The sequence below is a fragment of the Fulmarus glacialis genome, unplaced genomic scaffold (genome assembly GCF_000690835.1).
Source record: "Fulmarus glacialis isolate BGI_N327 unplaced genomic scaffold, ASM69083v1 scaffold27330, whole genome shotgun sequence".
In the NCBI taxonomy this organism is placed as follows: domain Eukaryota; kingdom Metazoa; phylum Chordata; class Aves; order Procellariiformes; family Procellariidae; genus Fulmarus; species Fulmarus glacialis.
The window spans coordinates 12,500-37,865 of NW_009188713.1; the positions used below are offsets into that span (position 1 = coordinate 12,500).

The 25,366-nt window shown below is 40.2% G+C and overlaps 2 protein-coding genes across 3 annotated transcripts; both read left to right on the forward strand.

The window, feature by feature from the left end:
- The first annotated feature begins 442 nt into the window (after positions 1-442).
- On the forward strand, positions 443-9,300 carry SHPK (sedoheptulokinase). Its single transcript, XM_009579639.1, has 7 exons — positions 443-619; positions 1,862-2,003; positions 4,818-5,001; positions 6,236-6,388; positions 7,504-7,679; positions 7,807-8,007; positions 8,885-9,300. The coding sequence occupies exons 1-7, from the start codon at positions 443-445 to the stop codon at positions 9,277-9,279; spliced, it is 1,428 nt and encodes a 475-aa protein (XP_009577934.1). The 3' UTR covers positions 9,280-9,300.
- A 5,553-nt stretch (positions 9,301-14,853) lies between these two features.
- On the forward strand, positions 14,854-24,729 carry TRPV1 (transient receptor potential cation channel, subfamily V, member 1). Of its 2 annotated transcripts, XM_009579649.1 has the most exons (16): positions 14,861-15,162; positions 15,716-15,882; positions 16,191-16,343; positions 16,739-16,879; positions 17,374-17,672; positions 18,284-18,460; positions 18,674-18,838; positions 19,120-19,215; positions 19,829-19,899; positions 20,565-20,730; positions 21,472-21,538; positions 21,959-22,275; positions 22,851-22,978; positions 23,232-23,347; positions 23,910-24,068; positions 24,719-24,729. In XM_009579649.1, the coding sequence occupies exons 1-16, from the start codon at positions 14,861-14,863 to the stop codon at positions 24,727-24,729; spliced, it is 2,535 nt and encodes an 844-aa protein (XP_009577944.1). The 2 variants fall into 2 exon arrangements, with proteins under 2 accessions (XP_009577953.1, XP_009577944.1); XM_009579658.1 differs by lacking the exon at positions 24,719-24,729 and having other exon boundaries at positions 14,854-15,162; positions 23,910-24,172.
- The last annotated feature ends 637 nt before the right edge of the window (positions 24,730-25,366 follow it).

The following is a 25,366-nucleotide window of genomic DNA, read 5'->3' on the forward strand; positions in this document are numbered from 1 at the left end:
CCCGCCCTCGGGTGCCATCTTGGGTGTGGCAGAGCGGGTTGGGCGTTGGGCTTCTGCCGGCCGGTCTGTGAGGAGGGAGAGCTGCGGGTGGAGGGAGGACTCGTCGCTTTGTTGTTGTTTGTTGAAGTTTCGTTTAAAGCTGTGCAGGTCACCGGGCAGGGCTGCGGAAGGGACGCTTTATCACGCTCAAGATGGAGGGGTAGTGCCCAGGCACTGCTGAGGGGAGACGTCTTCAGCCAGCGGGCAAAGTCCAGGCCACTTTCCCAGCTCAGTTTGCCTAGTGCCTGTGCGCTGCTGGGGTGGGAGCACGCACCCATTGTGCCCTTGGCTCTTGGGGCAGGTGCAGGGAGCAGTGTGGGGCTCAGCACGGTGGGTGTCGGTCCGGCCACCAAGTAGAGACCCGTGGTGGGGAAGGTGAAAGCAATCCCCTTTACCTGTAACCATGGCAGGCAGCGAGGCCGCAGGCAGGCCTGCTGCTGCCTGTGTGCTGGGCATAGACCTGGGCACTACGTCGGTGAAGACAGCCCTGTTGGTAGGGGCAGAGCGAGGGCAGGTAGTGGCAGAGAGCTGCTCCAGGGAGACGCAGGCACACACCAGTAGCCTGGAAGCTGGACCGCAGGTAAGGGGTGGCAGATAGCACTGCTGGCAATTTCAGGATACCGGCCTTGCTTTGTAGTGGCCGGGTTGTTCTGCTACATTGTGCAGACTTCAGTGGCTTTCCTGGATTGTTTTTGTGCCTAGATTGACAGATGGTTGCTGCGTGTGTCTGGATGTCTGAAAGTAGAACTAAAATGCTCTCTGTTTACTGTTCAAGAAAGCCAAGTACAGCTGCTTGATCTAAGAAAGACCCAGGTTTTGAAAAGTTTAATAAGACAATCTAAAAGTATTCTCCTATGAACCATCACTTTGTTTTTGATGCTACCAGTCAGGAAACAGCAACCTCTTGCCAACTGAAAGGCAATTTTGCACTTCAATGTGAGATGGAATCACAACTGGAAATTCCCCATGGAAATAACCAGGAACATGTACTCCTGTTAAAGATTTTTACATTCATTGTGTTGGTCAGCCTAAGAAAGGATGAATCAGAATCATAAAAATATGTATCAACATTCATCTAGTATTGCAGTGAGTCCAGGGGCTAATTTCTGAGCAAAGATACTAAACAGGCCCACCCTCCTCTCTATAATCATGTTTATGCAGCCAAAAGTATGTACGCGCAGATTAGTTCACATCTATATGTAGACTGTATTTGAATACTTTTGCTTATAATTTTCATACTGGTATATCACAAAGTAATCTGAATCTTCAAAAGTGTGAAGGCTGGAATACAGCTTCTCTTGTGGTACGGTTTGGTCAGTTTGCCGAATAGATCAGTTTGCTGGGAGTTCTAGGAATAGAGTTTCCAGAAACAAAGTATCAGCATCATCAAATCAACAGTAGATACAGAGGATCTTTAGGAAGATGTAAGGGAGACTGCATGCCAGTCAGAACACGCAGATGATCCTCTTTGTGAGGAAAAAGAAAAGCAATATATAAAGTGAACTGATGAAAGCATGTAGTGAGTATTAATGGATTTTTTAAAAAGGTATATTTGAGTATGGTAACTCGGGAAGTCAAGAATTATTTGGCCTTCGGTTTAAGAGGCTGTTGTCTCATTCTCAACTTGGTTTTTAGTTTTTGTGGTTTTGTGGGGGGTTTTTGCGTTTTTTTTTTTTCAGTTTAGTAGTGAATGTTATTCTAATACATGCTATTATGCTAAATTAATTCTGTTCTTCACTTCTGACTAGAGTAGCCTTGTTTAATAAATACAATGAGTGAATCCTAATGTTTTCATGCTCAGAGTAATGCTTTATGATTACAGGGAATGGAGCAGAATGTCCAGAGAATAATAAGAGCATTGAATGAATGCCTTGCTGCTCTACCTCGGCAGCAGCTTCAAAGAGTCAGTCACATTGGCATTTCAGGACAAATGCACGGGATTGTATTTTGGAAAAAAGACAAAGGTAATGTTAATTCTTTGGCATTCCAGCAGAAAATAAATTTTTAACACTGAAGTGATCGTAGGAAACTCTTGCATGTTCACTTTGGTCTTCTGTAAAACAGAATTAACATGAGATCTTCTTCTGTGGGAATTTTGCTTTAATTACTGGCATTTCAGCCACTGACTATAGTTGTCTATGTTGATTACACATATTAGTTAAAGGATTTAGTCTTGTGAGATCCCTGCAGAGTCAGCACAGTTATTAATATGAAGGAGGAATAACATATTTGTGGCTTGCTAATTGCTTGTCCATCATATGCTATCTGCTGCCAGTTGAAAAAACTCCTGAATCATGTGAATGACTTTTTTTTGTGGGGAATGTTATTCACCTCATAAAACACTTAACTATCTGTTGCCCAGTATCTCAATACCTTCTAATGATTCTACAGTAGCAGTATTAGCAGTTCTGTGTATGCCTTGAAAAATAAGCTACGCTTGATCTTTATGTTAGAATGTGCATAGCAGTAGCAATCCAACAGTGAATATCACTATGCTATTCTGAAATGCTGTTTGAAAGTACAGTAGGAGAAAAACTGAAGTTCAGTAAACGATGTTTTCAGTCCTTCCCCCCATCCCACCTCCCCCCGCCCAATCTGAAGGCATTTTTTTTCCTAGCCAGTCATAGACTGTCATGTTGCATTCATCTTGCTGCTTATGCTTCTGTTAGCAGGAGCTGAAAAAGGATTATGGTCATGATTCTGAATACTCAGCTGCCTGTAGAATGAAGGGCCAAGACCTCAGAAACAAAATCAACCATAGTGAGGTAGTCACATGAGGCTTGATTGTGCAAATACTCAAATAATCTTTGTGACAGCGAGGGTGTTTGAAAAATTCAGGCTTTGGATTGCCAGCCCTGTGAGATAGGGATGGATTATCTTCTTGGCTAATGTCCTGTAAACCTACTGAAGTCTAAGGATTTCAGAATGTGGTTCCATGTCTTCTTTCTCTTTACCTTATGATGCTCACATCTGAACAATTATGCAAGTCTTATAATAATAGGAGTTATCAAGATTAAGCAAAGATTTATTGTAAACCACAGAATAGATTTCCCAAAAGTGCTGGTCCCTGCCTGTCAAAAGTTGTCAGGGTCTTAATTGCTTTAAGAGACACTATGCTATTCATTATTGGCTGTAATTTTATGTTAAATACTAAAATGATTAGAAAGAAAGAAATCCAAAGGCTGATGGACTGAAGGAGCTGTTGCTTGCTTTCCAGCTGTCCCAAGGGCTGCATAACAAAGCCTCATGGGTTCATGGTAGACATAGATTCTTATGTCATATTGGTTAATATTTTATTTCCTAAAGCCACATGCCACTTTTGTTTCATTTCTATCAAGTGAAAGAGGGTGTTTGCTCTTGCTTGTTTTGAGTAGACTAAGTGAATCCATGTACTTTGGGACACAAATTACATTTTTAATAGCATCCTTTAGGGTTAGATTTATGGTTAATAATATTTCTTAGAATCCATTTAAAACTAGAAAAGCAAACCAATTGGAAATTCAGTTCAAACAGACTTGATAGAACAGGGAATTAAGGGAACAAGAGAAAGTATGTGTTTGCTTTGCATGTTTCACATAGTACTTCCCAGCTTTCACGGCCGCTTTTTACTGTGTGAGTGTAACTTCAAATCCCTGTACCCAGCCCAAGAAAGACTCTTTTAGCTGTATTTGTCCTAGTCAGTTAAGCAGCTGGGTCTCTTCTCTGACCTGTAGGACAAGTGGCACAGCACAGCTGGAAACTCTGCTCCAATCCCTAGCCAAAAACCAAAAGGTTGCCTCAGTTACAGAGCTGCTGGAGAACGTGTGTATCCTCACATTGTGGCCAGGCATCACCTGGGAGAGCGGCAGTTCTCAGAGGCTGAAGCTGTGCTGTGGAGTGTGCTAGCAAACATCACATGCCAGTGCTTGAGCTCAGCCTCTGCTTAATTTGGTGCTCTGACAGGACCATGTGCTGCCTTTGCAGGACTGCTTGTGGTGAGCATGTCAGGGCAGCAAGTAGCACACTGGACCGGAGCAGTAGCAGACATTGCTGAGAAGGCTCTGAGCAGCTCTGAGAAGTTGCCATAATTTAGCTGAGGCCTTCACATGAAAGAATGTGAAGGTTTTATCAAAGGTGTAGTGTTCTGTGTTCAAAAGGAAGATCCTGGACTGGTAAAACTGAAAACTGAGTTAAACCCTATTCTACTTTGGGTGAAGCTTTGTTGCATGGCACAAGGGAGAGATGTTCTTTAGTACTTTGTGCTTCATTCCTTAATACATTTAGATCCAGGTTTCCTGTTGCGTTGGCTCAAAAGGTGATGAAACTATGTGCTATCCATCATAGGCAGTTCATTACTAACGCAGCATTCTCTAGGTCATGATGTGGCAGATCCCAGTTAAGGTTTATATGTGAGACCTGTCATCTCAGCTCATTACCTCCCATAGCAGAATTGTGATTTTTTATTTTTTTTTTTTTTTTTTGTGGGTCACGTATTATTTAAGTTGTATCATTAATATCTCAAGGTGCAAGTTGCTTGTTCCTCTAGGCAGTAGGAGTGTTATAGAGAAGGAAGGCTTTGGATACCATTTTCTGTTTTAGCAAAGGATGACTGGCATTATGATGTTATCTAGGGCTGAAAACTATGACTAATTAATGTGATTACAATCACTACTCTCTCTGTTTCTGCTCTTTTTCCAGTGTATTATTTGACAAATTAGCAAGAGTGTCCAGAAATGAAGAATGCCAGGCAGACTACGCTGCAGGGAATCACTGCACTTCTCACATACTGTGTGTTTCAGGTTGCAAGTGGACAGAGTGTGGTACAGGCCCTACCTTTGAGCCGGAGGAGGTCAGTCATCTGATTACTTGGCAAGATGGCCGCTGCAGTCCCACCTTCCTCTCTTCTCTTCCTCTGCCACAGGCACATATAAGCTTGGCTACAGGATTTGGGTGTGCCACAGTCTACTGGTATTTAAAGAAGAGGTACGTTGTTTCTCAAAAGGGCTTCTGTATCGGGCTGTTTCACTGGCAGGTTCTCATCTTGAATTTATGTGACAATTAGTATTCCTGTAGCATGTTAATTCCACTACAGGCTGAGGGGCTGCGTTTTTCTGTAAACATAATATTAATTAAGTAGTCAAAAAATATTTAAAATGGCAATATTCAATATAAACTATATGCAACCGAGCACACAAGAGTCTCTGACCTCATAAAAATACTACAGATCTATCTAATAAAAAGAAAAGCTTCTGACCATATACTAACAGAAGCCTTAAAGAATCATAGAATAATTCTAGGCCATTCTACCACTCGGAGCTCTGCTAATGCAGTTTGAACACTATCATTTTGCCTTGTGCAGATTGTGAAAAGTACAAACATGCCTAAAACAGTAACTGAGTTGCTTTGTCTGGTTGCCGCCAGATGCTAAAACAAACATTCCCTAAATTAATTTCAATTCCTTCCTTCCTTAGACGCTGAGATCCTTATGAGGTGTTACGAATGGTCTGCTTTGTTGTGGCATGTTTGCAGAGGATATAATTTTTCTCTTATGACTTGGCATCAGCAAGATTTGGTCTTCAGTTTCGTCTGCAGTATGCTATGTTTCTCAAAGAGCCAGTGTCTTCCTCAGCAATGAGTCAAGGTTCAATAAATAGGGAAAAACATATTAGATCTTGATTTCTTCCAATGTGTATTCAGCAAATATATGGAGTATGGCATGATCTTGCTTTAGACCTGTATAACTCATGAGTCCAGCTGCTTTGTTTTGTTCCTGTTTTGTTTTACTATTTGGTACATTTCCATTCATATAACTTGTGGATCCTAGAGCAACTGCAGGAATTGACCTATTTTTCTCAAATGCTCCAGGATCAACAAAGTAACATTTTTTTGTGCAAACAATTACTACCTTCCTGGTAACTTTTGCAACGGCGTGCTTTTGAACCTAGATAACTCATTCCTTAAAGCCACTGTCTCTCCATCTTCCATCAGGAGATAATTGTTGCTGCTGTGGTAACAGCTTGGAAAACAAATTCATTTAAAAAAAAAAACCACACCAAAGCAAAACAATAAAATGCAGGTTGATCACTGAAATGGCTGTTTCATTTTTAGATGGAACCATGCATGTCTGAAGTTCCCTGTAGCACTGGAAGTAATCTTGCTCCCACTGCCTTAAAGCACCCCTCATTGTTTTTTTTTTTTAAAATGTTTTGTTTAAAAGTCCAGATTTTCTGAAGTCTTATGATGCAGCTGGCACTATCCATGACTATGTGGTTGCCATGTTGTGTGACCTGAAGAAACCACTCATGTCTGTCCAGAATGCTACCAGCTGGGGATACTTTAATTCCAGAAACAAAAGCTGGAATACTGACATGTAAGTGCTAAGGTCATTCAGTGGGTTTTGTGCATTGTTTGTGTTAGGCAATGTGAACACCTCTTTGGGCCCTAAGTATGAATGTGCTACAGATAAAATATGATTGAAAGTTCCTCCTAATCAATTGTGGTGTAGCCTGTACTGAAGAACTATTGAGAGTTTGCTCTGGTTTATAAGGTATATACATTTAAATATATAAAATCTGGCACAGTATTTTTAGAAATACCTAAGACAGCAGAGCTGAGAGACTCGTCAGTGAGGTCTTGTATGCTAAACTGTTCTCTTCCTTTCTGTGGTGGGATGGGATGGACAAGTGCATGCTGCAGCCAAGGTGTTACCTCTGTGTTGGTAAAAGACAGTTATTACTCTCTAGTTCTTTCAGCTGAGCTCCTTCGTAACTGCTAAGGCTTACTGGTGATAATACCTGAGAGTTATTAGGCTACAGGAAGTCTTGTAGGGAATTAGTTTGTTTATTTACTTATTTAATTTAATGATTTGTTCTTTCAGGGCTGAGTGCTAAGGCCTTATATATTTCAGGGCTTAGGTTAGGCCAGGACTCCAAGATGAAAAAATCTGCTCATGAAGGTATGAAAGAGTGACAGAAACTTGCATTTGGCCTACTGAACTTTTACTAATCTGGTGTTGTTGCTGTAGCAATGTAGTGTATCTTGCAGTTTGATTGTGTAAGGAGTTTGTTGGACTTAACTTTGTGATTTGGTTTTGAACCACTAACTGCATGACAGCTTAAAGTTCTTTGACACTTAGAAGTTGCATTTTTTTGCTGTTTTTGTGATTGTCCTTTTAGCTTGGAACTGCTTGTCCCTATGACATCAGTAGGTTAAACTTGCTGAACATGTACTGCTGTATAATCTCAGCTAATCAGATTGCATATAAAGGAAAGCTATTTATTCTTCTAGACTATTCTAGTTTACCCAGCCCTTTGAACTGGAATGCTGCCCCTGTCCAAGAGAAAGCTTTCTAAATAGGTGAAAGCATCCATAAATCCAGCAGCCACAAATATATGGCCAGGTTCATCTGTGACTTCAAAGAGGTCTTTGTAATCATGTCGCACGTTCCCATATTGCTTTCCTGCAATAATATTGTTCTGATTGCAGATTGAAAAAATCCGGCTTTCCTGTTCACTTGCTTCCAGAGGTGGGAGACCCTGGCAGTATTGCAGGCAGGACAATCTCTGCATGGCATGGAATACCCAAAGGAGCAAAAGTAGGAATTGCTCTGGGAGATTTCCAGTGCTCTGTTTATTCCTGTCTGACTGAAAGGACTGATGCAGGTGTGATCATTTTGGTATCTTATTTGGTTTTCTCATTGTCCTCCTTCAGGGTAGTCTAGTAAAACACTGATTTTTTTTTTTTTTCTTTTTTCTTTTTTCTTTTTTTTTTTTTTCTTCACTGTTCTAGTTCTTAATATCGGTACCTCTGCTCAGCTGACTGTCTCAATGCCCCAGGGTTTCCAGCCTCCAGAGACACCAGATCCTTCCTCAGCTATTACTTATTTTCCCTACTTCAATGGTGACTACTTGGCAGTGGCAGCATCACTTAATGGAGGCAATGTGCTAGCAACATTTGTGGACATGGTGGCACGGTGGACGGAAGATCTAGGTGAGCTATTTCAAGGATAGTTAAAGCTTAAAATCGAGGTTGATCAGCAAGGTAAAAGGAAACTAAGGCAAAGGAACAAGCCTAGAGCTGTTTTATCATGCCGTATAAGGAACAAGGGCGTAACTCTTGGGTCATGCTTCCTAGATCTCTGGAATTTCAAAAAAAAATATGAACATGCTGAGACAGTCATGCTTGGACTCCACATTCACATTGCCTCTAGGTTTTGGGTTTTCTTTTGTTTCAAGAACACGAGAGAATTATTTTTTGCAAGTTGTTTTTCAAAAGGAAAGGTCAGCGAATTTGAGGACAGCCTCTAATTTTGTGTGACTGCAGTCCAAAAGAGTCCCTTGATTATGTCAGTTGCCTTTTGCTGCATATTTTGTAGCACTCTAATGGATTTTTAAGACTCAAACTCATGTAATATATTCTAAGTGCTTTAAACATGGTCTTTACAGGGGTTTCTTTATAATTTCTTGGGTTTTGCAATACAGAAATAAGCTCTGAAATTGTTCTTTCAGTGAGTACTTGAAGTGAACTTTGCATTCACATGCAATCCAGCCACTGAAGCTGAAGTCTGCCATTAGTGCCTTTGAAGATTTGTTTTGTGTAACTTAGCACAGTATAGACAAAGGGGAATAGCTGTATTATCAGGAAAGGCAGTTTCTGTGATCAGAAGAAGATTTCTAGTATCACAGATACTAGATACAATTGGATGGGAGAACTGTGCTTTATAATCCTGGAAAAACAATTACCTTTGGGACAGGGAAAATATATACAATATTTTGCTGAACAGGTGGATCAGCATCCATTTTAGGTCTCCACATGTAAGATACACTAGACCCCTTCAGATTAGTAACATGGTATTTCCCATCTGCAGGACTTCAGGTTCAGGAGTCTGCCATCTATACAAAGATAATCAAAGCAGCCTTGGCCCAAAACAACAGCAAACTCTCAGTCCACCCAACCATATTTGGAGAGAGACACATTCCCGAGCAGTTGGCGTCAGTGACCAATATTGCTGTCTCTGACCTCTCCCTGGGTCACGTAACCAGAGCTCTGTGCCGTGGCATCGTTGAAAACCTCTGTTCCATGTTACCTGTGCAGCGCCTGATGGAGACGGGAGTGAGGAGGATTCTGGGGAGCGGGAGTGCCCTTACCAGGAACGAGGTGCTGAGGCAGGAAGTGGAAAGGATTTTTCCATTCCCTGTGGTTTACGGGAAGGATGTTGATGCTGCTGTGGGGGCTGCCATGGTGATGTTCCACAGAAAATAAAGTAATTGTTTGGAATGGCCTGAGATGCAGCTTCTTTTTTTTCCTGGCTGTACAGTGTTTCCTTTCACTTCCTTCACTTTTTATGGAGTTGTATTCAACATGCCATCTCACTCATTACAGTGGAAAAAAAAGCTTGCATTTAATGTCCGCTCTGCTTCTGGGTTTACATGTTTCATTGCACTGTCATTCCCATTTGTGAAATGAGAAGTAATTACCACATTAACTTTGACTGAGTGACAAGGAAAGATCCATTAACTTTCTGCCTAAAATGATACTTCATGCGAGGCTCATTTTCCTGGTAGGAAATATGTTTAGAAGGACTAGGAGAGATGAGTAGCTGTCTGTAACTTAGTCTGATGCTTTCATTAGAGACTTCTTGTCCTTAAGCTGTCTCACAATATACATACATATAGGCAGCAGACCAGGATGTCATCCTTGTTTGGGGAGTTCAGTGGCTCTTGCACAGAATGAATGCCAGTTTTCATATGTTGCATGTTGTCTCTGAAAAGATGGAATACAACCTTGGCTTGAATGTCGATGAAACAATCAAAATAAAACATGGAGAATTATTTCTGTGGCTACCCAGGTCGGGTGCAGTGGACTAAAGTCAAAGGTGTGGCTAGGCCAGTACCATGACTGGAGATGCCTGGAATGCAGGGCTTATATCTGAGCGGAAAATACATTTATAGGGTGGGAGGTAACAATTTTCCTTGTTTGGCATACATAATTATTTTACGTTTGGTTTTTGAGTGGTAGAGTGGATCAGGGCCTCTTTGAAATGGTCAGAATTTGTGATAAACCAGAGGAGCTGGTAAACTTGGAGTTACAAAAGCCCAATTTTCATCTCTTACAGCTTTGATTTCCCTTTTAAGCCCAAACACAATTAGCATTTTGAGAGATGGTCCACAAAAATAATTTGTTCTTGTAATATAGTGCATAGCTATTTTAGTGTATTTGATCCAAAGGTGTTTCTGATTCTGCCCTTCATGTGTTGTGTCAAATTGAGCTTTGATACGGCAACTGCCAGGCTAGACTCTAATCTATTTTTAATGTTAAGTATTGTTCATGCAAATTCCCTTAAAATTTCCAAGTTTTTATCCTGTGGTATGCTCTTAAAATCTATTTCTCCTCCTACTCTTTATTTTAAGGGGAAAACATTTGTACTTCATCTGTCTAAAACAAGATGGATGTACACCTTTTTTGCTCAAATGAGACTGGGAAGCAAGTAAGATAGTTTCATGTTATCTAGATACAATTTCATTATTTAGAAGCATGTATTTTGACTGAAATACTGACGTGTATTCTTATCTTGCACATTAGCAACATCAGTACTGACTCATTTTTGTAGTGAGAAAGCTGTTCTGAGATCTCAATTACAGAGATCGATTAATTTCCATCTCCCTCCACCTTCCCTCCATGCATCTATTCCATGCCATGTTTAGGGAGCTATTGGCATATATAGGAATTACAGAGAAATGTAGACTAGATTAAAGGCTTTGTAAAAAGTCTGAATTTGTTACACGTTGTTTTCCCTTTTTTGTTATTATAAAGTATTTTTGCATCAGCAGATCTGCTTTCATTTTTATTGAGTAACTGGAAAGAGCTGATGATACTATTCCAGCATGCTGTTAACCATGAAATCAAGTGGTATTTGTTTCCAGAAGCTGGTAAAATTGTGGCCTGGTTTTAGGTTGTATTAGCAAAGGCAAGACTGTCTCTGACCTGCAGGCCAGCTTGGGATACATCTTTAAGATCTCTAGCACATCTGCTGATGTTTTTCCATTTGCAGTGATGGAGAGGGCTCTTAAATGGTAAAATCACTCTCAAGCACAGAAGTTGCACAAAGCCTATGCAGCATGTTGGATGCAGGCCCAAGAAAAAGGAATAAATTCCTTCTTTTTTATTACCGGCCTATTTTGATAAGCATTCACATCTCCTTATGAGCTTATACCTTCAAACCAGGTCCCTGCTGAGATGGAATGTGATACATCCAACAACTGTTGTGAAAAGCAATGGAGTGCTCCTGGTAAGAAGGAAATAACATCTTCACAAGACATACAGGTCAAGGAGGCTGATGAAGGAGACATCAAAACTCAGAAAATAGCAGAAATCTCCCAAAGTGTGTACATCAGAGCACAGTAAGACTGAAAGGAGCTGATGCCTGGAATGGGAGAAGAGAGAGAAGCAGCAGTTAGCCAAAGGGACCAGCAAGAAGCAAGAGACTGAATAAGGGAGACCCTCTACTAATCCATATAGTGTTCTTACTGAGTCTCTGCTTTGGAAATGGTGAAGGAGTTAATCGTAATGTTGAATGAAATGCTCTGCTCAGCAAAGCTCCAGGAGCACCAGCTAAGGACCTGGCTTATTGGTAATCTATACTTATGCATTAATAAATAGGCATTTTATTTCTTTTGAGTACAATGCCGTAGGGTGTTTTAAGTAGTATAATTAGTTTGCTATTAAACAGACAAATATATTATTCTTTTATTCATAGATAGATAGATAGATGGCAAGACTAGAAAGATAGTTACTTTTTGCAAAACATGAACTAGATAATTTCATTGAATAATAATAATCTAACTCAAAACCTCAGGAGCTAGAGGTTTGGAGGTTTTTGGAGGTTGCCTCTAGCTTAACAGCTACAGCCTGTCAGCTCAGCCTGCTGAAAAAGCTGTTTCTCTAGGCTAGTTTTTGACAGAAAGATCTTATGTAATTCATATATTTAACAACGTATCACACAGTTCTTCATTTTTAAGGGTGTTAGATCCATCCTGGATTAGATAAGAATTTTTTTTTTTTCCTAATGACATTAATATTTAAAAGCAGACTGTTACATATATATATTATTTAAATAAAACATAGTCGGAACATAGAACAATAGAATGACTTTCTGTCATTGGTTCTCCCTCAACTCTGTTCAGAATCAGCTTATCTTTAAAATACTTCGTGGGGCTTTACAGCAGCCACCCAAGAAAGATGTCCAGAAAGATGACTGATCTCAGAGAAGAGCTGTGGCATATTTTACAAAGTTTTGTAAATTGAAATGAAACTGTGACCCACAGAAACAACTGTTGTCTGGTGGTTTGGTTTTTTTTTTTGCAAGCTTGAGTGTATTTATGAAGAGGAAATCTGGAGAAGAGTATCCATTACTGAATGCAATTAAAGGGGAGGGAAAAACAACAGCAATTTACTGCAATTCTTGTAAAGAGCTTTGCTAAACTCCTGGGAATAAAAGCTACTGATGCTTCTGGTTCCAGAATTGTTCTTAATGGCCTTATTACTCTATTCTCAGTTCTTCTAGTGAACTTCCCTTGATTCTAAAAATCATCAGACACATAGAACACTTTTGCAGACAAATGAAGTGGAGAAGCAAACTCTGAGGGCTTTTCAGCCCAAGCACCTTGGAGAAGGAATATCCGGCACCAAATTCCTACAGATCAGAGGGTGTTTACTGAGACTGGACTATTTAGCGGAAGACAAATATTTGCAATATTTGTAAGTTCTGCATGTATATTTGAATAGCATGGTTGTTAGTTATTTGTAAACTCTCTTTATTGTTTATTATAAGTTATGATGTGGTTAGACATTCTATCAAAAATATTTCCTTATCTCATTTGTTGTGTCAAACTTCGATGTACATAGGATTCAAAGAGTTCAAGTAGGTTATGCATTTTTTAGGATAGATAATTTTTTTTTTTTAAAGAATCCTTCCACAGAATTTTGAAGGTTATTTCCCTTGCAAATTCATACTCATCAGGAAATGTGGCTTTGTCTTCATTATCAAAGATATAACCAATGGGGTTTAGAAACGAAAACACATATGACTAAACTAGGTTTGAGCAAATTGCCAGGGAGACAGGATTGAGTCTATTCTGTGGATTTTAATATTGCACCTATTCTGTGGAAAATAAGTGATTCCATTTTCCATAGCCATCTGACATTTTTGGCTCAATCCACATTAATTTAAATAAGACAAAAAATTAAAATTATACATGGCTGTATTTCCAGTGTATTTTTTTCCATTTTTTATAAAACTGTATTTATAACTTTTTCACTGAAGTAATTGTTCTTCTGTATTTTTAGTATCATATTCCAAATGGAAATATTTTTCTATATGTAATTTCTTATTTATCGAACAATTAAGTTAATAAGATATTATGTTATTCTTTCAGAGTGATTCTAAGGACACAAAGAACTTGAAAGGTGAGCTCAGAGGACATAGCGAGTTAAACTGCAGGCGTTAGTATTTCGTCTATACTATGCTGTTTTGCTTCCAGTAACCCTAAATGTGCAAGTTTGCAAATTGATGTTTTCTTTACAGGTATATTGTACAAAATTATAGAAAATGCAAATGCCTGCCAAAAGTTTCTTTCTTATCCTACTTGCACAGGAAAATGTAAGTGACCCTGAATGTAAATATTAACTAGTCCCATAGAACTGAAAATCTAGCTTTAATGTACAACATAGGTTTGCAGACAACCCCTCAGAATATTTTTGTGAAGAGAAAGAACCTTGAAGCATGTTTATGATGTTGTTTTCACACTGAATGTACAGAGAAGATTACTGACCACTGTACTTTGGTTTATAATTGAAGGCTTTTTAAAGATTTTGTAACATGCCTGTGCTCCAAGCCATAAGATTTCCAAGCAATCTAGGATTTTAGAGTATGTTTTTAAGGCTGATCAGCTCTCTCTAAAAGCCAGCTATGCAGCAGTTCAAATATGATGCATTCCTGTTTCCACTGCTGGAGTTCCGAATATTTTGCATTCAGTGGCATGAAGACCAACATTTGTCTGATTAAAACAGTTTGATAAGAAAGCGCAAAAAAAAAAAAAAAAGCCTGCTCTACTTTCAGTATAGTATATTTGTTAACTTGTGTCAAATTCTTTGTGGTTGTAAATCAGACAAGATCAGATGTGTGGTCTTACAGTCATCTCTTATCTGTGGTAACCTTTCCCTTTCTGTTTCCGTGTCTCATGTTTGAGGTGACACTCATCTCCCAAGAATCACACGCCTCAATTTTCATCTAGCACTGCCGTAACTCTGGTAAAGCCATTAAGTGATAATTTTCCTATATGCAGGAAGCCCTCTGTGCTCAGCATCACTGAGATACGGTTATGGCACAAGCAGGCTTTTTTCACATGCCTGATATAATCCTGAGAATATATTGTGGCACAAAACAGTTAGCAAGTAGAGAAGAAAAGCAGAGATTGTTCAAGTTTGAGATTGTTCAGGCTTTAACAACGATTGGAGGAGGATGAGGCACTAGTTTTAAGCAGAAGTAGTCAGCTCTGCAGTGAGGTAGCTGGCAAGCTCTGGGACACTCTGGCTTCCTTTCTCCATTCTGAAATGGGTAGGGGCAGTGGGGACAGTAACAAACAGCATGGAGGTAATGACCTACTAAACTGTTCCAACTCTGGGCATAGTGAATATGTGTCCACCTGTCTCGCTTCTGGGATGAGAGCAACCAATCCATTCCCTGCTGTTTCTGGAGAGTAGTCCTAGGTAAAAGGGGACTCATGGCCCCATAAAGTGCTGACTTGAGGTGTTTGTGTCGTTCCTCACAGACTGCCTGCTCATCATGTCTTCCATTCTTGGGAAGATGAAGAAATTTGGCAGTTCTGACATGGAGGAATCTGAAGTGACAGATGAACACACGGATGGAGAGGACTCCGTGCTGGAAACACCTGATAGTCTCCAGGGTACAATCAGCACCAAGGTGCAGCCACCCAAAAGCAACATCTTTGCAAGACGTGGGCGGTTTGTGATGGGGGATAGTGACAAGGACATGGCTCCCATGGACTCCTTTTACCAGCTAGATCACCTGATGGCACCTTCTGTCATCAAATTCCATGCCAATTTGGAGAGGGGGAAACTTCACAAGTAAGTTTGCCTTGTAAGATTTGGTTGTCATGAACAGTTTCACAGCTGCAGACTGTGTTTCTTAGAGCAGCATTTATTCTCTCCACATGAGCGTGCCCATTTTTTCAGTTTCACTGTTTTCTATGCCAAAATAAGGAGTGTTGCATCTGCAAGTGACAATAGCTGTTGTCCCTTGGCATCTCTGAAAATTCAGTCCATGGATATTTTGCCCAAAATTAGCCGTAGGCCTTAATTCACTTGCTTGAGACTGTTCAGTGAAGGGACATCACTCAGACTGAGAACATGGGGATTGCCTGGGTCCCAGGCCTGCAGTTAGACTGCCATACTTCAATGCTTCTTTTAAGTCTTGTTCTCAACTTTTCAGCAACAGATACATAATTTTATCAGGAGAGTTGCTTGCAGACTTTGTTGATCTTGTAGACTTTGCAGATCCATCTATACTAATCTGTAGTGCTTACTACTTCACACAAGCAAATGAAAAATAGTATTCTGGTAGTTTATAAAAAGTCTGCTAAATATCTGACTTTAAGTAACTGAAATTTACCCTTGTTAGGCTCCTATCTACAGATTCCATCACAGGCTGCTCAGAAAAAGCTTTCAAATTTTATGACCGCAGAAGGATCTTTGATGCTGTAGCTCAAGGTAACACAAGGGACCTGGATGATCTGCTACTCTATCTTAAGAGAACCTTGAAGCATCTCACAGACGATGAGTTCAGAGGTACTCTATAGTGTCACATACCTTAAGTTGCCCTCTTCTTCTTCCAGTAGCACTCCTGAGATGAAAACTAAAAAACATAATTGTGTTAAATGTCTGGAGGAGGTCCTCTAATAGCCAGTACTTCCCTATTGATTGGGCAAACCATTGAGTGTAAGGTTACAGGAGAATTCAGAAAAGTTGAAATTTTCTGTGAAACCCTGAATGAGTTTTCTTGTCTTTTGAAAAGAACCTCATTAATTCCTGCATGCCTGGGAGTAGACGGTAAGTTTGTAATCACTTCTTTATAGCTGCAGTTTTTTGTGTTACAGAGCCAGGAACTGGGAAAACCTGCTTACTGAAAGCCATGCTGAATCTACATGATGGGAAAAATGATACCATTCCCTTGCTGCTGGATATTGCAAGGAAAACTGGAACTCTGAAAGAGTTTGTTAATGCAGAGTATACTGACAACTACTACAAGGGTAAGAGAAACAGCTGATGCAGTGAATACTCTTGGTGATAAGACTGAAGATAGGGTTAGGTGGGGCTCTCAAACAGTCTTCTGCATGAGGCCTTATGCCTGAGGATGCAGCACCCCAGAGTTCCAGTGTGTGATTAACAATCTGTGCATTTGTGCTAGGGCAGTGTTTTGTTAGGTGCGATATTCTGCCATTTTTGATATAAAGTGATTTAATAGCAAGTTCAGGGGATCTGTGTTTCCTGTCTGTGCCATCTTTTTTTGTTCAATTCTAGAGCTTTTTAGTCTGCAAAGCTCTCAGTTCCACCATCTTACATGGAGCTGAATGAATTGTGGTGCCTGAAAGCTCTCAGTCTGTATTAATTGTTAAAGATTTCTGTCTGATAAGTGTCTCTGTAGGCCAGACTGCACTTCACATTGCCATTGAGAGAAGGAACATGTACCTGGTGAAGCTCTTGATCCAGAATGGAGCAGATGTTCATGCAAGAGCCCACGGGGAGTTCTTCAGGAAAATCAAAGGGAAGCCTGGCTTTTATTTTGGTAGGGATGAGCACAGTATGGGCTTTATTGATTGCGTTACCCTAGCATTATCCCAAGTGCAAGCTGTTAAATAATCCTTTTGTGGGATTTTATGTGGGACTGGAAGCTCAGAAATACCAGATGGGCTGTTCCACCACTTAGTCCAAATATTTACTCCCAAAGGCTGAGATTATAAAGAAACACAGTTGGTAGTTGATGGCGTTCAGTGTGAGCTTGCTGTCTGCATCCCTTTGTTTTCTGGGCATTGTATCCTTTGAAAAGTTGTAACCTTCTGCTAGCTCTCCTTTCAGTGCTTTTTTAAGCAGCCATGTTTCTGTGATGCAGGTAGACCAAAGAAAATATGATTCTAACAGCTATCACAAGAATTGGTGCTATATCAGACAGAGAAATGCACCTCTTTTCATGGTGAAAGATGAAACAACATGATCTTCTTTCTGTTTATGCATGTGTAGTAATGGGCTTTCTGACCACTCATTCCCATTGCTTGCCTGTAGGGGAGCTGCCTTTGTCCCTGGCCTCCTGCACCAACCAGCTCTGCATTGTGAAATTCCTCCTTGAGAACCCCTACCAGGCAGCCAACATCGCCGCTGAGGACTCCATGGGCAATACGGTCCTGCACACACTGGTGGAGATTGCAGATAATACTAAGGATAATACCAAGTTTGTTACCAAGATGTACAATAACATATTGATCCTTGGTGCCAAAATTAATCCAATCCTGAAGCTAGAAGAACTCACCAACAAGAAAGGGCTGACTCCTTTAACTCTGGCAGCCAAAACAGGGAAGATAGGGGTAGGTGAGCAAATGTGTTTAACTGTCCCATTACTGTATCAAGTTATACAAAGTACATACAAAACATTTATGCAGGACAGATTTTATCACTGCTTATTGTTGGGGCCTTTTAGTTAAGATGCTGCAGTTTAACATACAAAACTGCATAGTCTTTAAAGGCTATTAAGCATGTGAGTGTCTGCCCAGCTGGCATTATTCATATACCGCTGGTAGCAAGGCAGCCCAAGTGGAAACAGAAAGTGGGTCTCTGCTATCATCTGAACCACTAGAGGCCTTGTACTTTCGACTGGCTGATATAACTCAACTTCTGGTAGTCCCCATTCAAAATGACTGTATGCTCAGAGATGTGTAACATACATCTCTACTTTTCTCTTGCAGTTTTAAAACAGATAATGGCAAGTTGTAAGCGGTATTTGTATTTCTCATCTCCCAGCATCCAGTGAGAAAATTAATTGTGTTTACTTCAGACTTTGATCTCTGCAGTGCTCCAGTGGTTTGACTTCAGCACAGTTAAACTAGGGGGAAATTAGCCATCCTGTCTTGTGGAGATGCTGAGGAACTAGAAGTCCATTAGCACTGAAATGTTGGTTGTATTGTTCTTTTGCAACTAGATTTTCGCTTACATCCTCAGACGAGAGATCAAAGATCCTGAGTGCAGACACTTGTCTAGGAAGTTCACTGAATGGGCTTATGGACCTGTCCACTCATCTCTTTATGACCTGTCCTGTATAGATACATGCGAGAAAAATTCAGTCCTTGAGATTATTGCCTACAGTAGTGAAACGCCAGTGAGTATGCACCTCCTTGGCATTTTATGCACAGGAATTGCTCTGTGTTCCATACAGTGCATCTTTTGCCTCATTTCTATAAAACAGTAACCTCCTCTCCTGAGTTTAAGGGTACTAGAGGGAACAATTGCTGAAGATCAATATCATTTGCTATTTTCAAAGCCCAGTACATACTGGTTGTATCAAGATTCTCCTCTTTCTCCTTCTGCTCAGAACCGTCATGAGATGCTGCTGGTGGAACCCCTTAACAGGCTACTGCAAGACAAGTGGGACCGGTTTGTCAAACACTTATTTTACTTCAACTTCTTTGTCTATACCATGCATATCATCATCCTCACCACAGCTGCTTACTACAGACCTGTAGAGAAGAAGGAAAAGGTATGTTACTCCTGTCATATATCAGGGGAACCACCCAGTGCATGATATCCCAGATCTGCCTCCCATATGAATGTGTGCTTCTAACATCAGAATTTTCCTCTTTCCTGAAGGTAGGAGGGAGATTTTGACCCTGCTTGCTTCCCAGTCTTGCCCCCTTGCTGCAACACATTCAGAAACTTAACCTGTTCCCCCAGAAATGTAGTTGCCTTCAGCTGCTGGCAAGGCCAGGTCTTTCCTATCTCCAGTTCTGCTGAACATATCTATCTTCCTGTCTTATACAGCCTCCCTTCACGTTTGGTCACAGCACTGGGGAATATTTTCGAGTGACTGGAGAGATCCTGAGTGTACTGGGAGGTCTCTATTTTTTTTTCAGAGGGGTAAGATATTTGAAACTTTTCCTTTTTGCTGTTTGGGTAGGTGTAGGAGAGAACCAAACATGCCTTCCTATTCATTAGCATTGGCTGCTAAGATAATCCACGTTTTAGCCAAGAACTACAAATCTTTTTTCTTGGCCTGATTAGGAGTTCTCAGGTTACTCATGAGCCCACAGGCTAAGATACAGTTTTATCAATTGTATAAAAAAAGACTTTCCTTAGAAATCAATGAGCACCTCGGCAATTAGCCTGGCCAAAGCTTAAGAATGGGGTATTGCAAATAGCCAGGCTTCTATTAAAGATTACCTGTCTTAACCTAAAGTCCCCCTGCTTCCTCTTGGCAGCCAATGGAGAGTGTACAGTGAATCTCAGGTCCTCAAACCAGTGACTGAATAGGTTTTTGTCTTCAGGAGAGAAACCAAATGTAAGAGAAATCGAGTGTTACTAGAAGAGTCCTCCCTAGGTCTTGTCACTGTTGTTTTTGAGCTATTCTTGTGAAATGCTTTATAGGTACCAGCTCCCTGGTATAGGTGTCAGTGCTTCGTTGATGCATTCACATGGGATACTTCATCCCTTCTTGGATGCAAACCTGGTCTTCATTCCTGTTTTTTTTCAGATACAGTATTTCGTGCAGAGGCGCCCGTCATTCAAGACGCTGATAGTTGACAGCTACAGTGAGGTTCTTTTGTAAGCTCCAATATCTTTGATTGCATTTCAGCATGAAACAGATGAGTGTGAGAGATCTGTAGCTTTGGCTGAAGCTACTTGTAATAGGTAGATGCTTTGCTATAATTTCCTGGGTCCTTACAAAATACTTGCCAGTGGATATCATAGCACTTGAACAAGTGGGTCTGGATCCTTTGGAGGTAAAGCAAATGAAGTGTCTAGAAATTCAGTGACTGTGTCATGCAGCAGAGTTAGGAATAGATCTCCAAGCTGGACTTGCAATCGAGTGTATGCACTGGATGTGCAGAAGTCCTCCCATTCCTAAAGGGAGCTTTGCCTTTCAATAATTTGGGCCTTCTCTCTTCTCAGCTGGAGTGCAGCTAAACAGGGCAATTTCATGGGTCTGTAGAAAGAGAGGGAGTGCTGAAGAAATTAGTGTTTTCAAGGACTTTTCTTCCCTCCAGTCACAAGGAAGAGCAGGGATGAAACTACAGAAGTTTGTATGTGGGGAAACTGAGGAGTTTGCAAGAGAAAGGAGAGAATGAAGGGAAAAGAGGAAGTGTCTGCCAAGGCTCCTTTGTGTTTTGGAGAATCTCTCATTCTGCTGTATACCTCATGGGGCTCCTCTATTTCCACCACCTGTGGCCAACTCAGCACTCTGCATTGAGACCATGCTTGTCTTTCAGCTTTGTTCACTCCTTGCTCCTCCTGAGCTCTGTGGTGTTGTACTTCTGTGGCCAGGAACTGTACGTGGCTTCCATGGTCTTCTCCTTGGCGCTGGGCTGGGCTAACATGCTGTACTACACCCGTGGCTTCCAGCAGATGGGCATTTACTCTGTCATGATTGCCAAGGTCAGTCCAGGGAGTGGGTGATGAGGGCAGCAGAGTGCTCAGATCAGGACGCTCCTGCCAACAGCCCCATTTCCAGGAGAGAAATCGCCATATCTACTCCATGATGCCACTGGGAAATCTCATACCACTCTACTATACTTGGCCATTATTTTCTGAGTGAAGTGATACAATTTAAGTTATGTAGAAAAACCTCCTTCTCCTCATCCATACATCTTATAGTAGTCTTGATATTATTATTACTGCCTACCATGCTTCAAAATAACTACAGTTGGATAGGCATGGATGAAAGTAGACTGAGAACAGTGCAGACTGGTCTGGTGTGAAATGGCACAGCTTTGTATCAGCTGGAAATTTCTTTAGGTATAGTTTAAATGTTACCAAACACAGCAATTAGCTAAGAGGCAGAGGCTGGCTAATAAATCTCTGTATATGATGTAGACAGCTAGCCCAAGAGGGGAAGAAAGATGCAACTGTCTTAATGTGGTTTATACGCACAAGGATGAAACTATTTGGCATGCATATGTCTTGCATATGCGTGTAAACTGTTGCATGAATATAACAGAGAAAAATGTTTTCTGTGTTAAAGTTTAGTATCTCAGCAGGATAAACAAGAGTTTAATGCATGAACAGCCAGTTCACAGCAAATGCCTCCTTGAGCTGAAGCAGTATTTTCTACCAGTTTTTGTTGCAGTTTATATTCAAGTTTTAGCAATATAAAAATATTCTGTTTCCATGTTACAGATGATCCTTAGAGATTTATGTCGCTTCATGTTTGTCTATCTAGTATTCCTCTTGGGATTTTCTACAGGTAATATCATACTTGGAATTACTTTTTGTTATCTTAAAGAATCTCAGAAAATTTTATTTTTCAAGTGGCTTAGACTTTTTGTTTCCAACTAAAAACTAACAAATTAACCTAATTACAAAAAAAATCTCTTCAGAATAATAATTATGTTTAGTAATTTCATACAGCTTTTCATCCCTGGGTCTCAAACTGCTTTGCAAAGCTGAATGGAAAAACAGTCATCCTGTTCTATATAGGTAAAACTGAGACAACACCTTCTGAGAGGGTGTCAGTTATGGGGAATATTTTACAGAGCAATTTCACTGGGGACAATGCATCATGAAGATAACGTCTTACGTTTATGCTCATTTTCATTGCTTGCTATGGAATTATGATCTCAAATTGTATTTTCACCCTGTATATGTGATTCCTCTTTTGCAACAGCTGTGGTGACTTTAATTGAAGATGACAATGAGGGGCAAGACACAAATAGCTCTGAATATGCCCGATGCTGCCATATGAAACGAGGCCGCACATCCTACAATAGTCTGTATTATACCTGCTTGGAGCTTTTCAAGTTCACTATTGGGATGGGGGACCTGGAGTTCACAGAGAACTACAGGTTCAAGTCTGTGTTTGTCATCCTTTTGGTTCTCTATGTCATCCTTACATACATCCTCCTACTCAATATGCTTATTGCACTGATGGGGGAAACTGTGAGCAAAATTGCACAGGAGAGCAAGAGCATCTGGAAACTGCAGGTACATTGATTCTGTGAGGCTGCTATCCAAGAAGGAGGGTGTGGGGAATCATAAGAAATTTCAGAGAGAATCTTTAGGAACTGGCATGTTTCTAAATAACAGGCCACTGCTTTTTTTCTGATTCCCCTGAACCGTTCCTAAAAAAAAAAGTGTATTAGTTCCTTTTCCATGCATATTTGATGTTTTGCCTGAGCAGATGTTCCCAGTGTTCCACAGATGTTCAGAATTTAAGAAAAGAAGTACTTTTGTAATTAGACAGAATTATTTGGGCTTTTGATGACGGAAAATCCTGATCAGACTATGAAGACAGGGATTATGCAAGGGGAAAAAACAATCTTTACCAGAATCTGTTTGAGGTAAGAAAGGGAACTTTGTAGTTCTAATCACAGGGCAGTAATTCAGCATTTTTAATGATGTATTAACAGAGGGTGATGTTTCCAGAGATGGTTACAATGCCTGCTCTAAGATGGTGACAATGATAAAAGCTCAAGGTTTTTAAAATAAAGGCAGAATTCAGGATTTGTATGACTTTGAAACAGCACCCTCTCAGTGATCTGCTTTCTTTTACCTGGTAGAGAGCCATCACAATCTTGGATATTGAAAACAGCTACTTGAACTGTGTGAGGCGCTCGTTCCGGTCTGGGAAGCAAGTCTTGGTGGGGGTCACACCTGACGGCCAAGATGATTACAGATGGTGCTTTAGGTAACCTGTTTGTATGTCAAATGAACAATCTTTTGTAGACAAACAACATTAAGGTATCTGGTAATAGGAAGCAGAACTTTCCCGCGGGAGCACTCCTCTGAAAAGTAGTGCACTAACACTGTCTTCAGTAGTCAGTTTAATCTGTTTTCTGGCTCAGATCTGAGGCTTGAGAGGTGGCAGTATGTGATATAAACTCATCCTGGAGTTGTCTGGTGATCCTTAGAACAGATATTTTTTGTTGCTCTCTCCCCAGAGTTGATGAAGTGAACTGGTCCACATGGAATACTAATCTGGGCATAATCAATGAAGACCCTGGGTGCTCTGGGGACCTCAAACGAAATCCCAGTTACTCTATTAAGCCTGGCAGAGGTGAGGGTTTCAGGGACCTAAATCCTAGTATGGACTACACACTGGTGATAGAAGCAGCATCGATTAATTGTTAGAGGGCAGTCAGTTTATGCACTTAATGATAATGGCAGTAGCTAAGTTAATGGCATTTTCAGTCAGCAGAAAATGTAAAGGATTAAGTGGGCTCATTATTCACATAGCAGTTTTACTCTCTGGAATAGAAGCCCCATAGATTCATCATTCTGACTGTAGATTTTACAAGGCAGATAATATATGTAAATCCTGAGGAGATGGGATAGTGTATGATGGCAGTTGAGTAGCCAAGAAGCTACTGTGGAGGCCCCAAAGTCTATAGTTTGTGAGCTCAGCATCCAGCACAGAAGTATTTTACTATATGATCAGTCTCTGCTGTACTTGCCAGCTGGAATATGGAAAACTCATGGAACAGTATGGGGAAGAAAACCACAAAGCCCTTTCTTCCTGCTTCTTTCTTCTTCTTTTGTCAGCTTCCTATATAAACCACTTGTATATTTTCTTCTGTTTCTGTGCAGGGGAAAAAATTAACCATTCCTTTCCTTTTTAGTTTCAGGGAAAAACTGGAAAACATTGGTTCCGCTTTTAAGAGATGGAACCAGGAGAGAAGAGACTCAAAAACTACCAGAAGAAGTCAAATTAAAACCTGTTTTGGAACCTTATTATGAGCCAGAAGATTCTGAGACGTTGAAGGAGTCACTTCCGAAGTCAGTCTAATCTTACTTTATTTTTAAGAAGAAGGTTAATTCTAGTTGCCTATGTTGGTCCTCACAAGCAGGACAATTAGAGCACTTCATTCATAAGAACAGGGATTTATGGAAAAAGGTCAGAGGGCTTAGGAAATTATTGTGTGCAAGGATTTATTATGTTAAATAAACTACTTGTTGTTTAAGCTTATGTCTTCCTGGTTATTTTTAGTATATATTTGCAAGAAACTGTCTATACTAATTGGTTTATATTTACTTGGCTAGATATTTGTATCTAGGCTGTCTCATGAAGTGTTAGAAACAGTTCCCATAGTTGGGGTTTTTTTGGTTTTATAAATAAATGCATTGAGAATTTCCCACACTTCAGAGCTGTCTGTAAGGTAGCTAGCCCTTTTTAGTGCAGATTTTTTCCCAGTCTTCATCCGTTTCTTTTACTCTTTGAAAGTGCTGTCATGCATTTCTGAGATCTGAGCTGACATTTGCATTGTTAGCTAACAGGAGCTTCACTAAGTTTTGCAGGTTGGTGCAAGTGGCCAGTGATGGTGGATATTATGTTGATAATACGGAAATAATAAAAGCACCTGTAGAAAAGTTATCACTCAACACCCTGAACATAGTAGATTTAATACCTTCTGTCTGCTTTTAGATTCTCTTTCTTTTTAAAAGTATTTTTGTGAGCAGCTACAGGCCCTGATTTTGTGGCTTCGCAGCCTCAAAAACTAATCAAATTATTATGAAACTGGAGAAGGACTCATAAAAGAGCAGTAAAAATCACCAAGAACCCAGAGATATGTTCCTGTGAGGAAAGTTCCTTGGAAAGGAGATAAATAAATGGGGACACAGTGAAAGAATACAAAGTAATGAATGATCTAGAGATGTTGTTATTCTTTTCTCATAACACAAGAACAAATATACTCTGTGAAATTTTAAAGGTTGAATAGTCAAAATCAATGAAATAAATGTTTCTCTTACACTGAGTAAACTCCAGAATTCACAGTTACTCTTACTGAGGCTAAAGGCTTAACAAGATCCCAAATTTGACATTTATTTAGATAACAGATGAACTTTGCACAAAGTAAGAGATAGTGGTTATAGAGAATATATGTTTCAAAGGTCAGATGTATAATAATGTATAACAATAATAATCTTGAAATCAGAAAGTTTTTGTTCTTGACTTTGACAGCAACAACAGGAGGAAAGAAATCTGGTGCTGCAAATCCATCTGGCTGGATTTACAAAGAGAATCAGGAAAAATATCTGAGAAAGAAAATAGGCAGATGTTCCTAAACTACGGATAGGA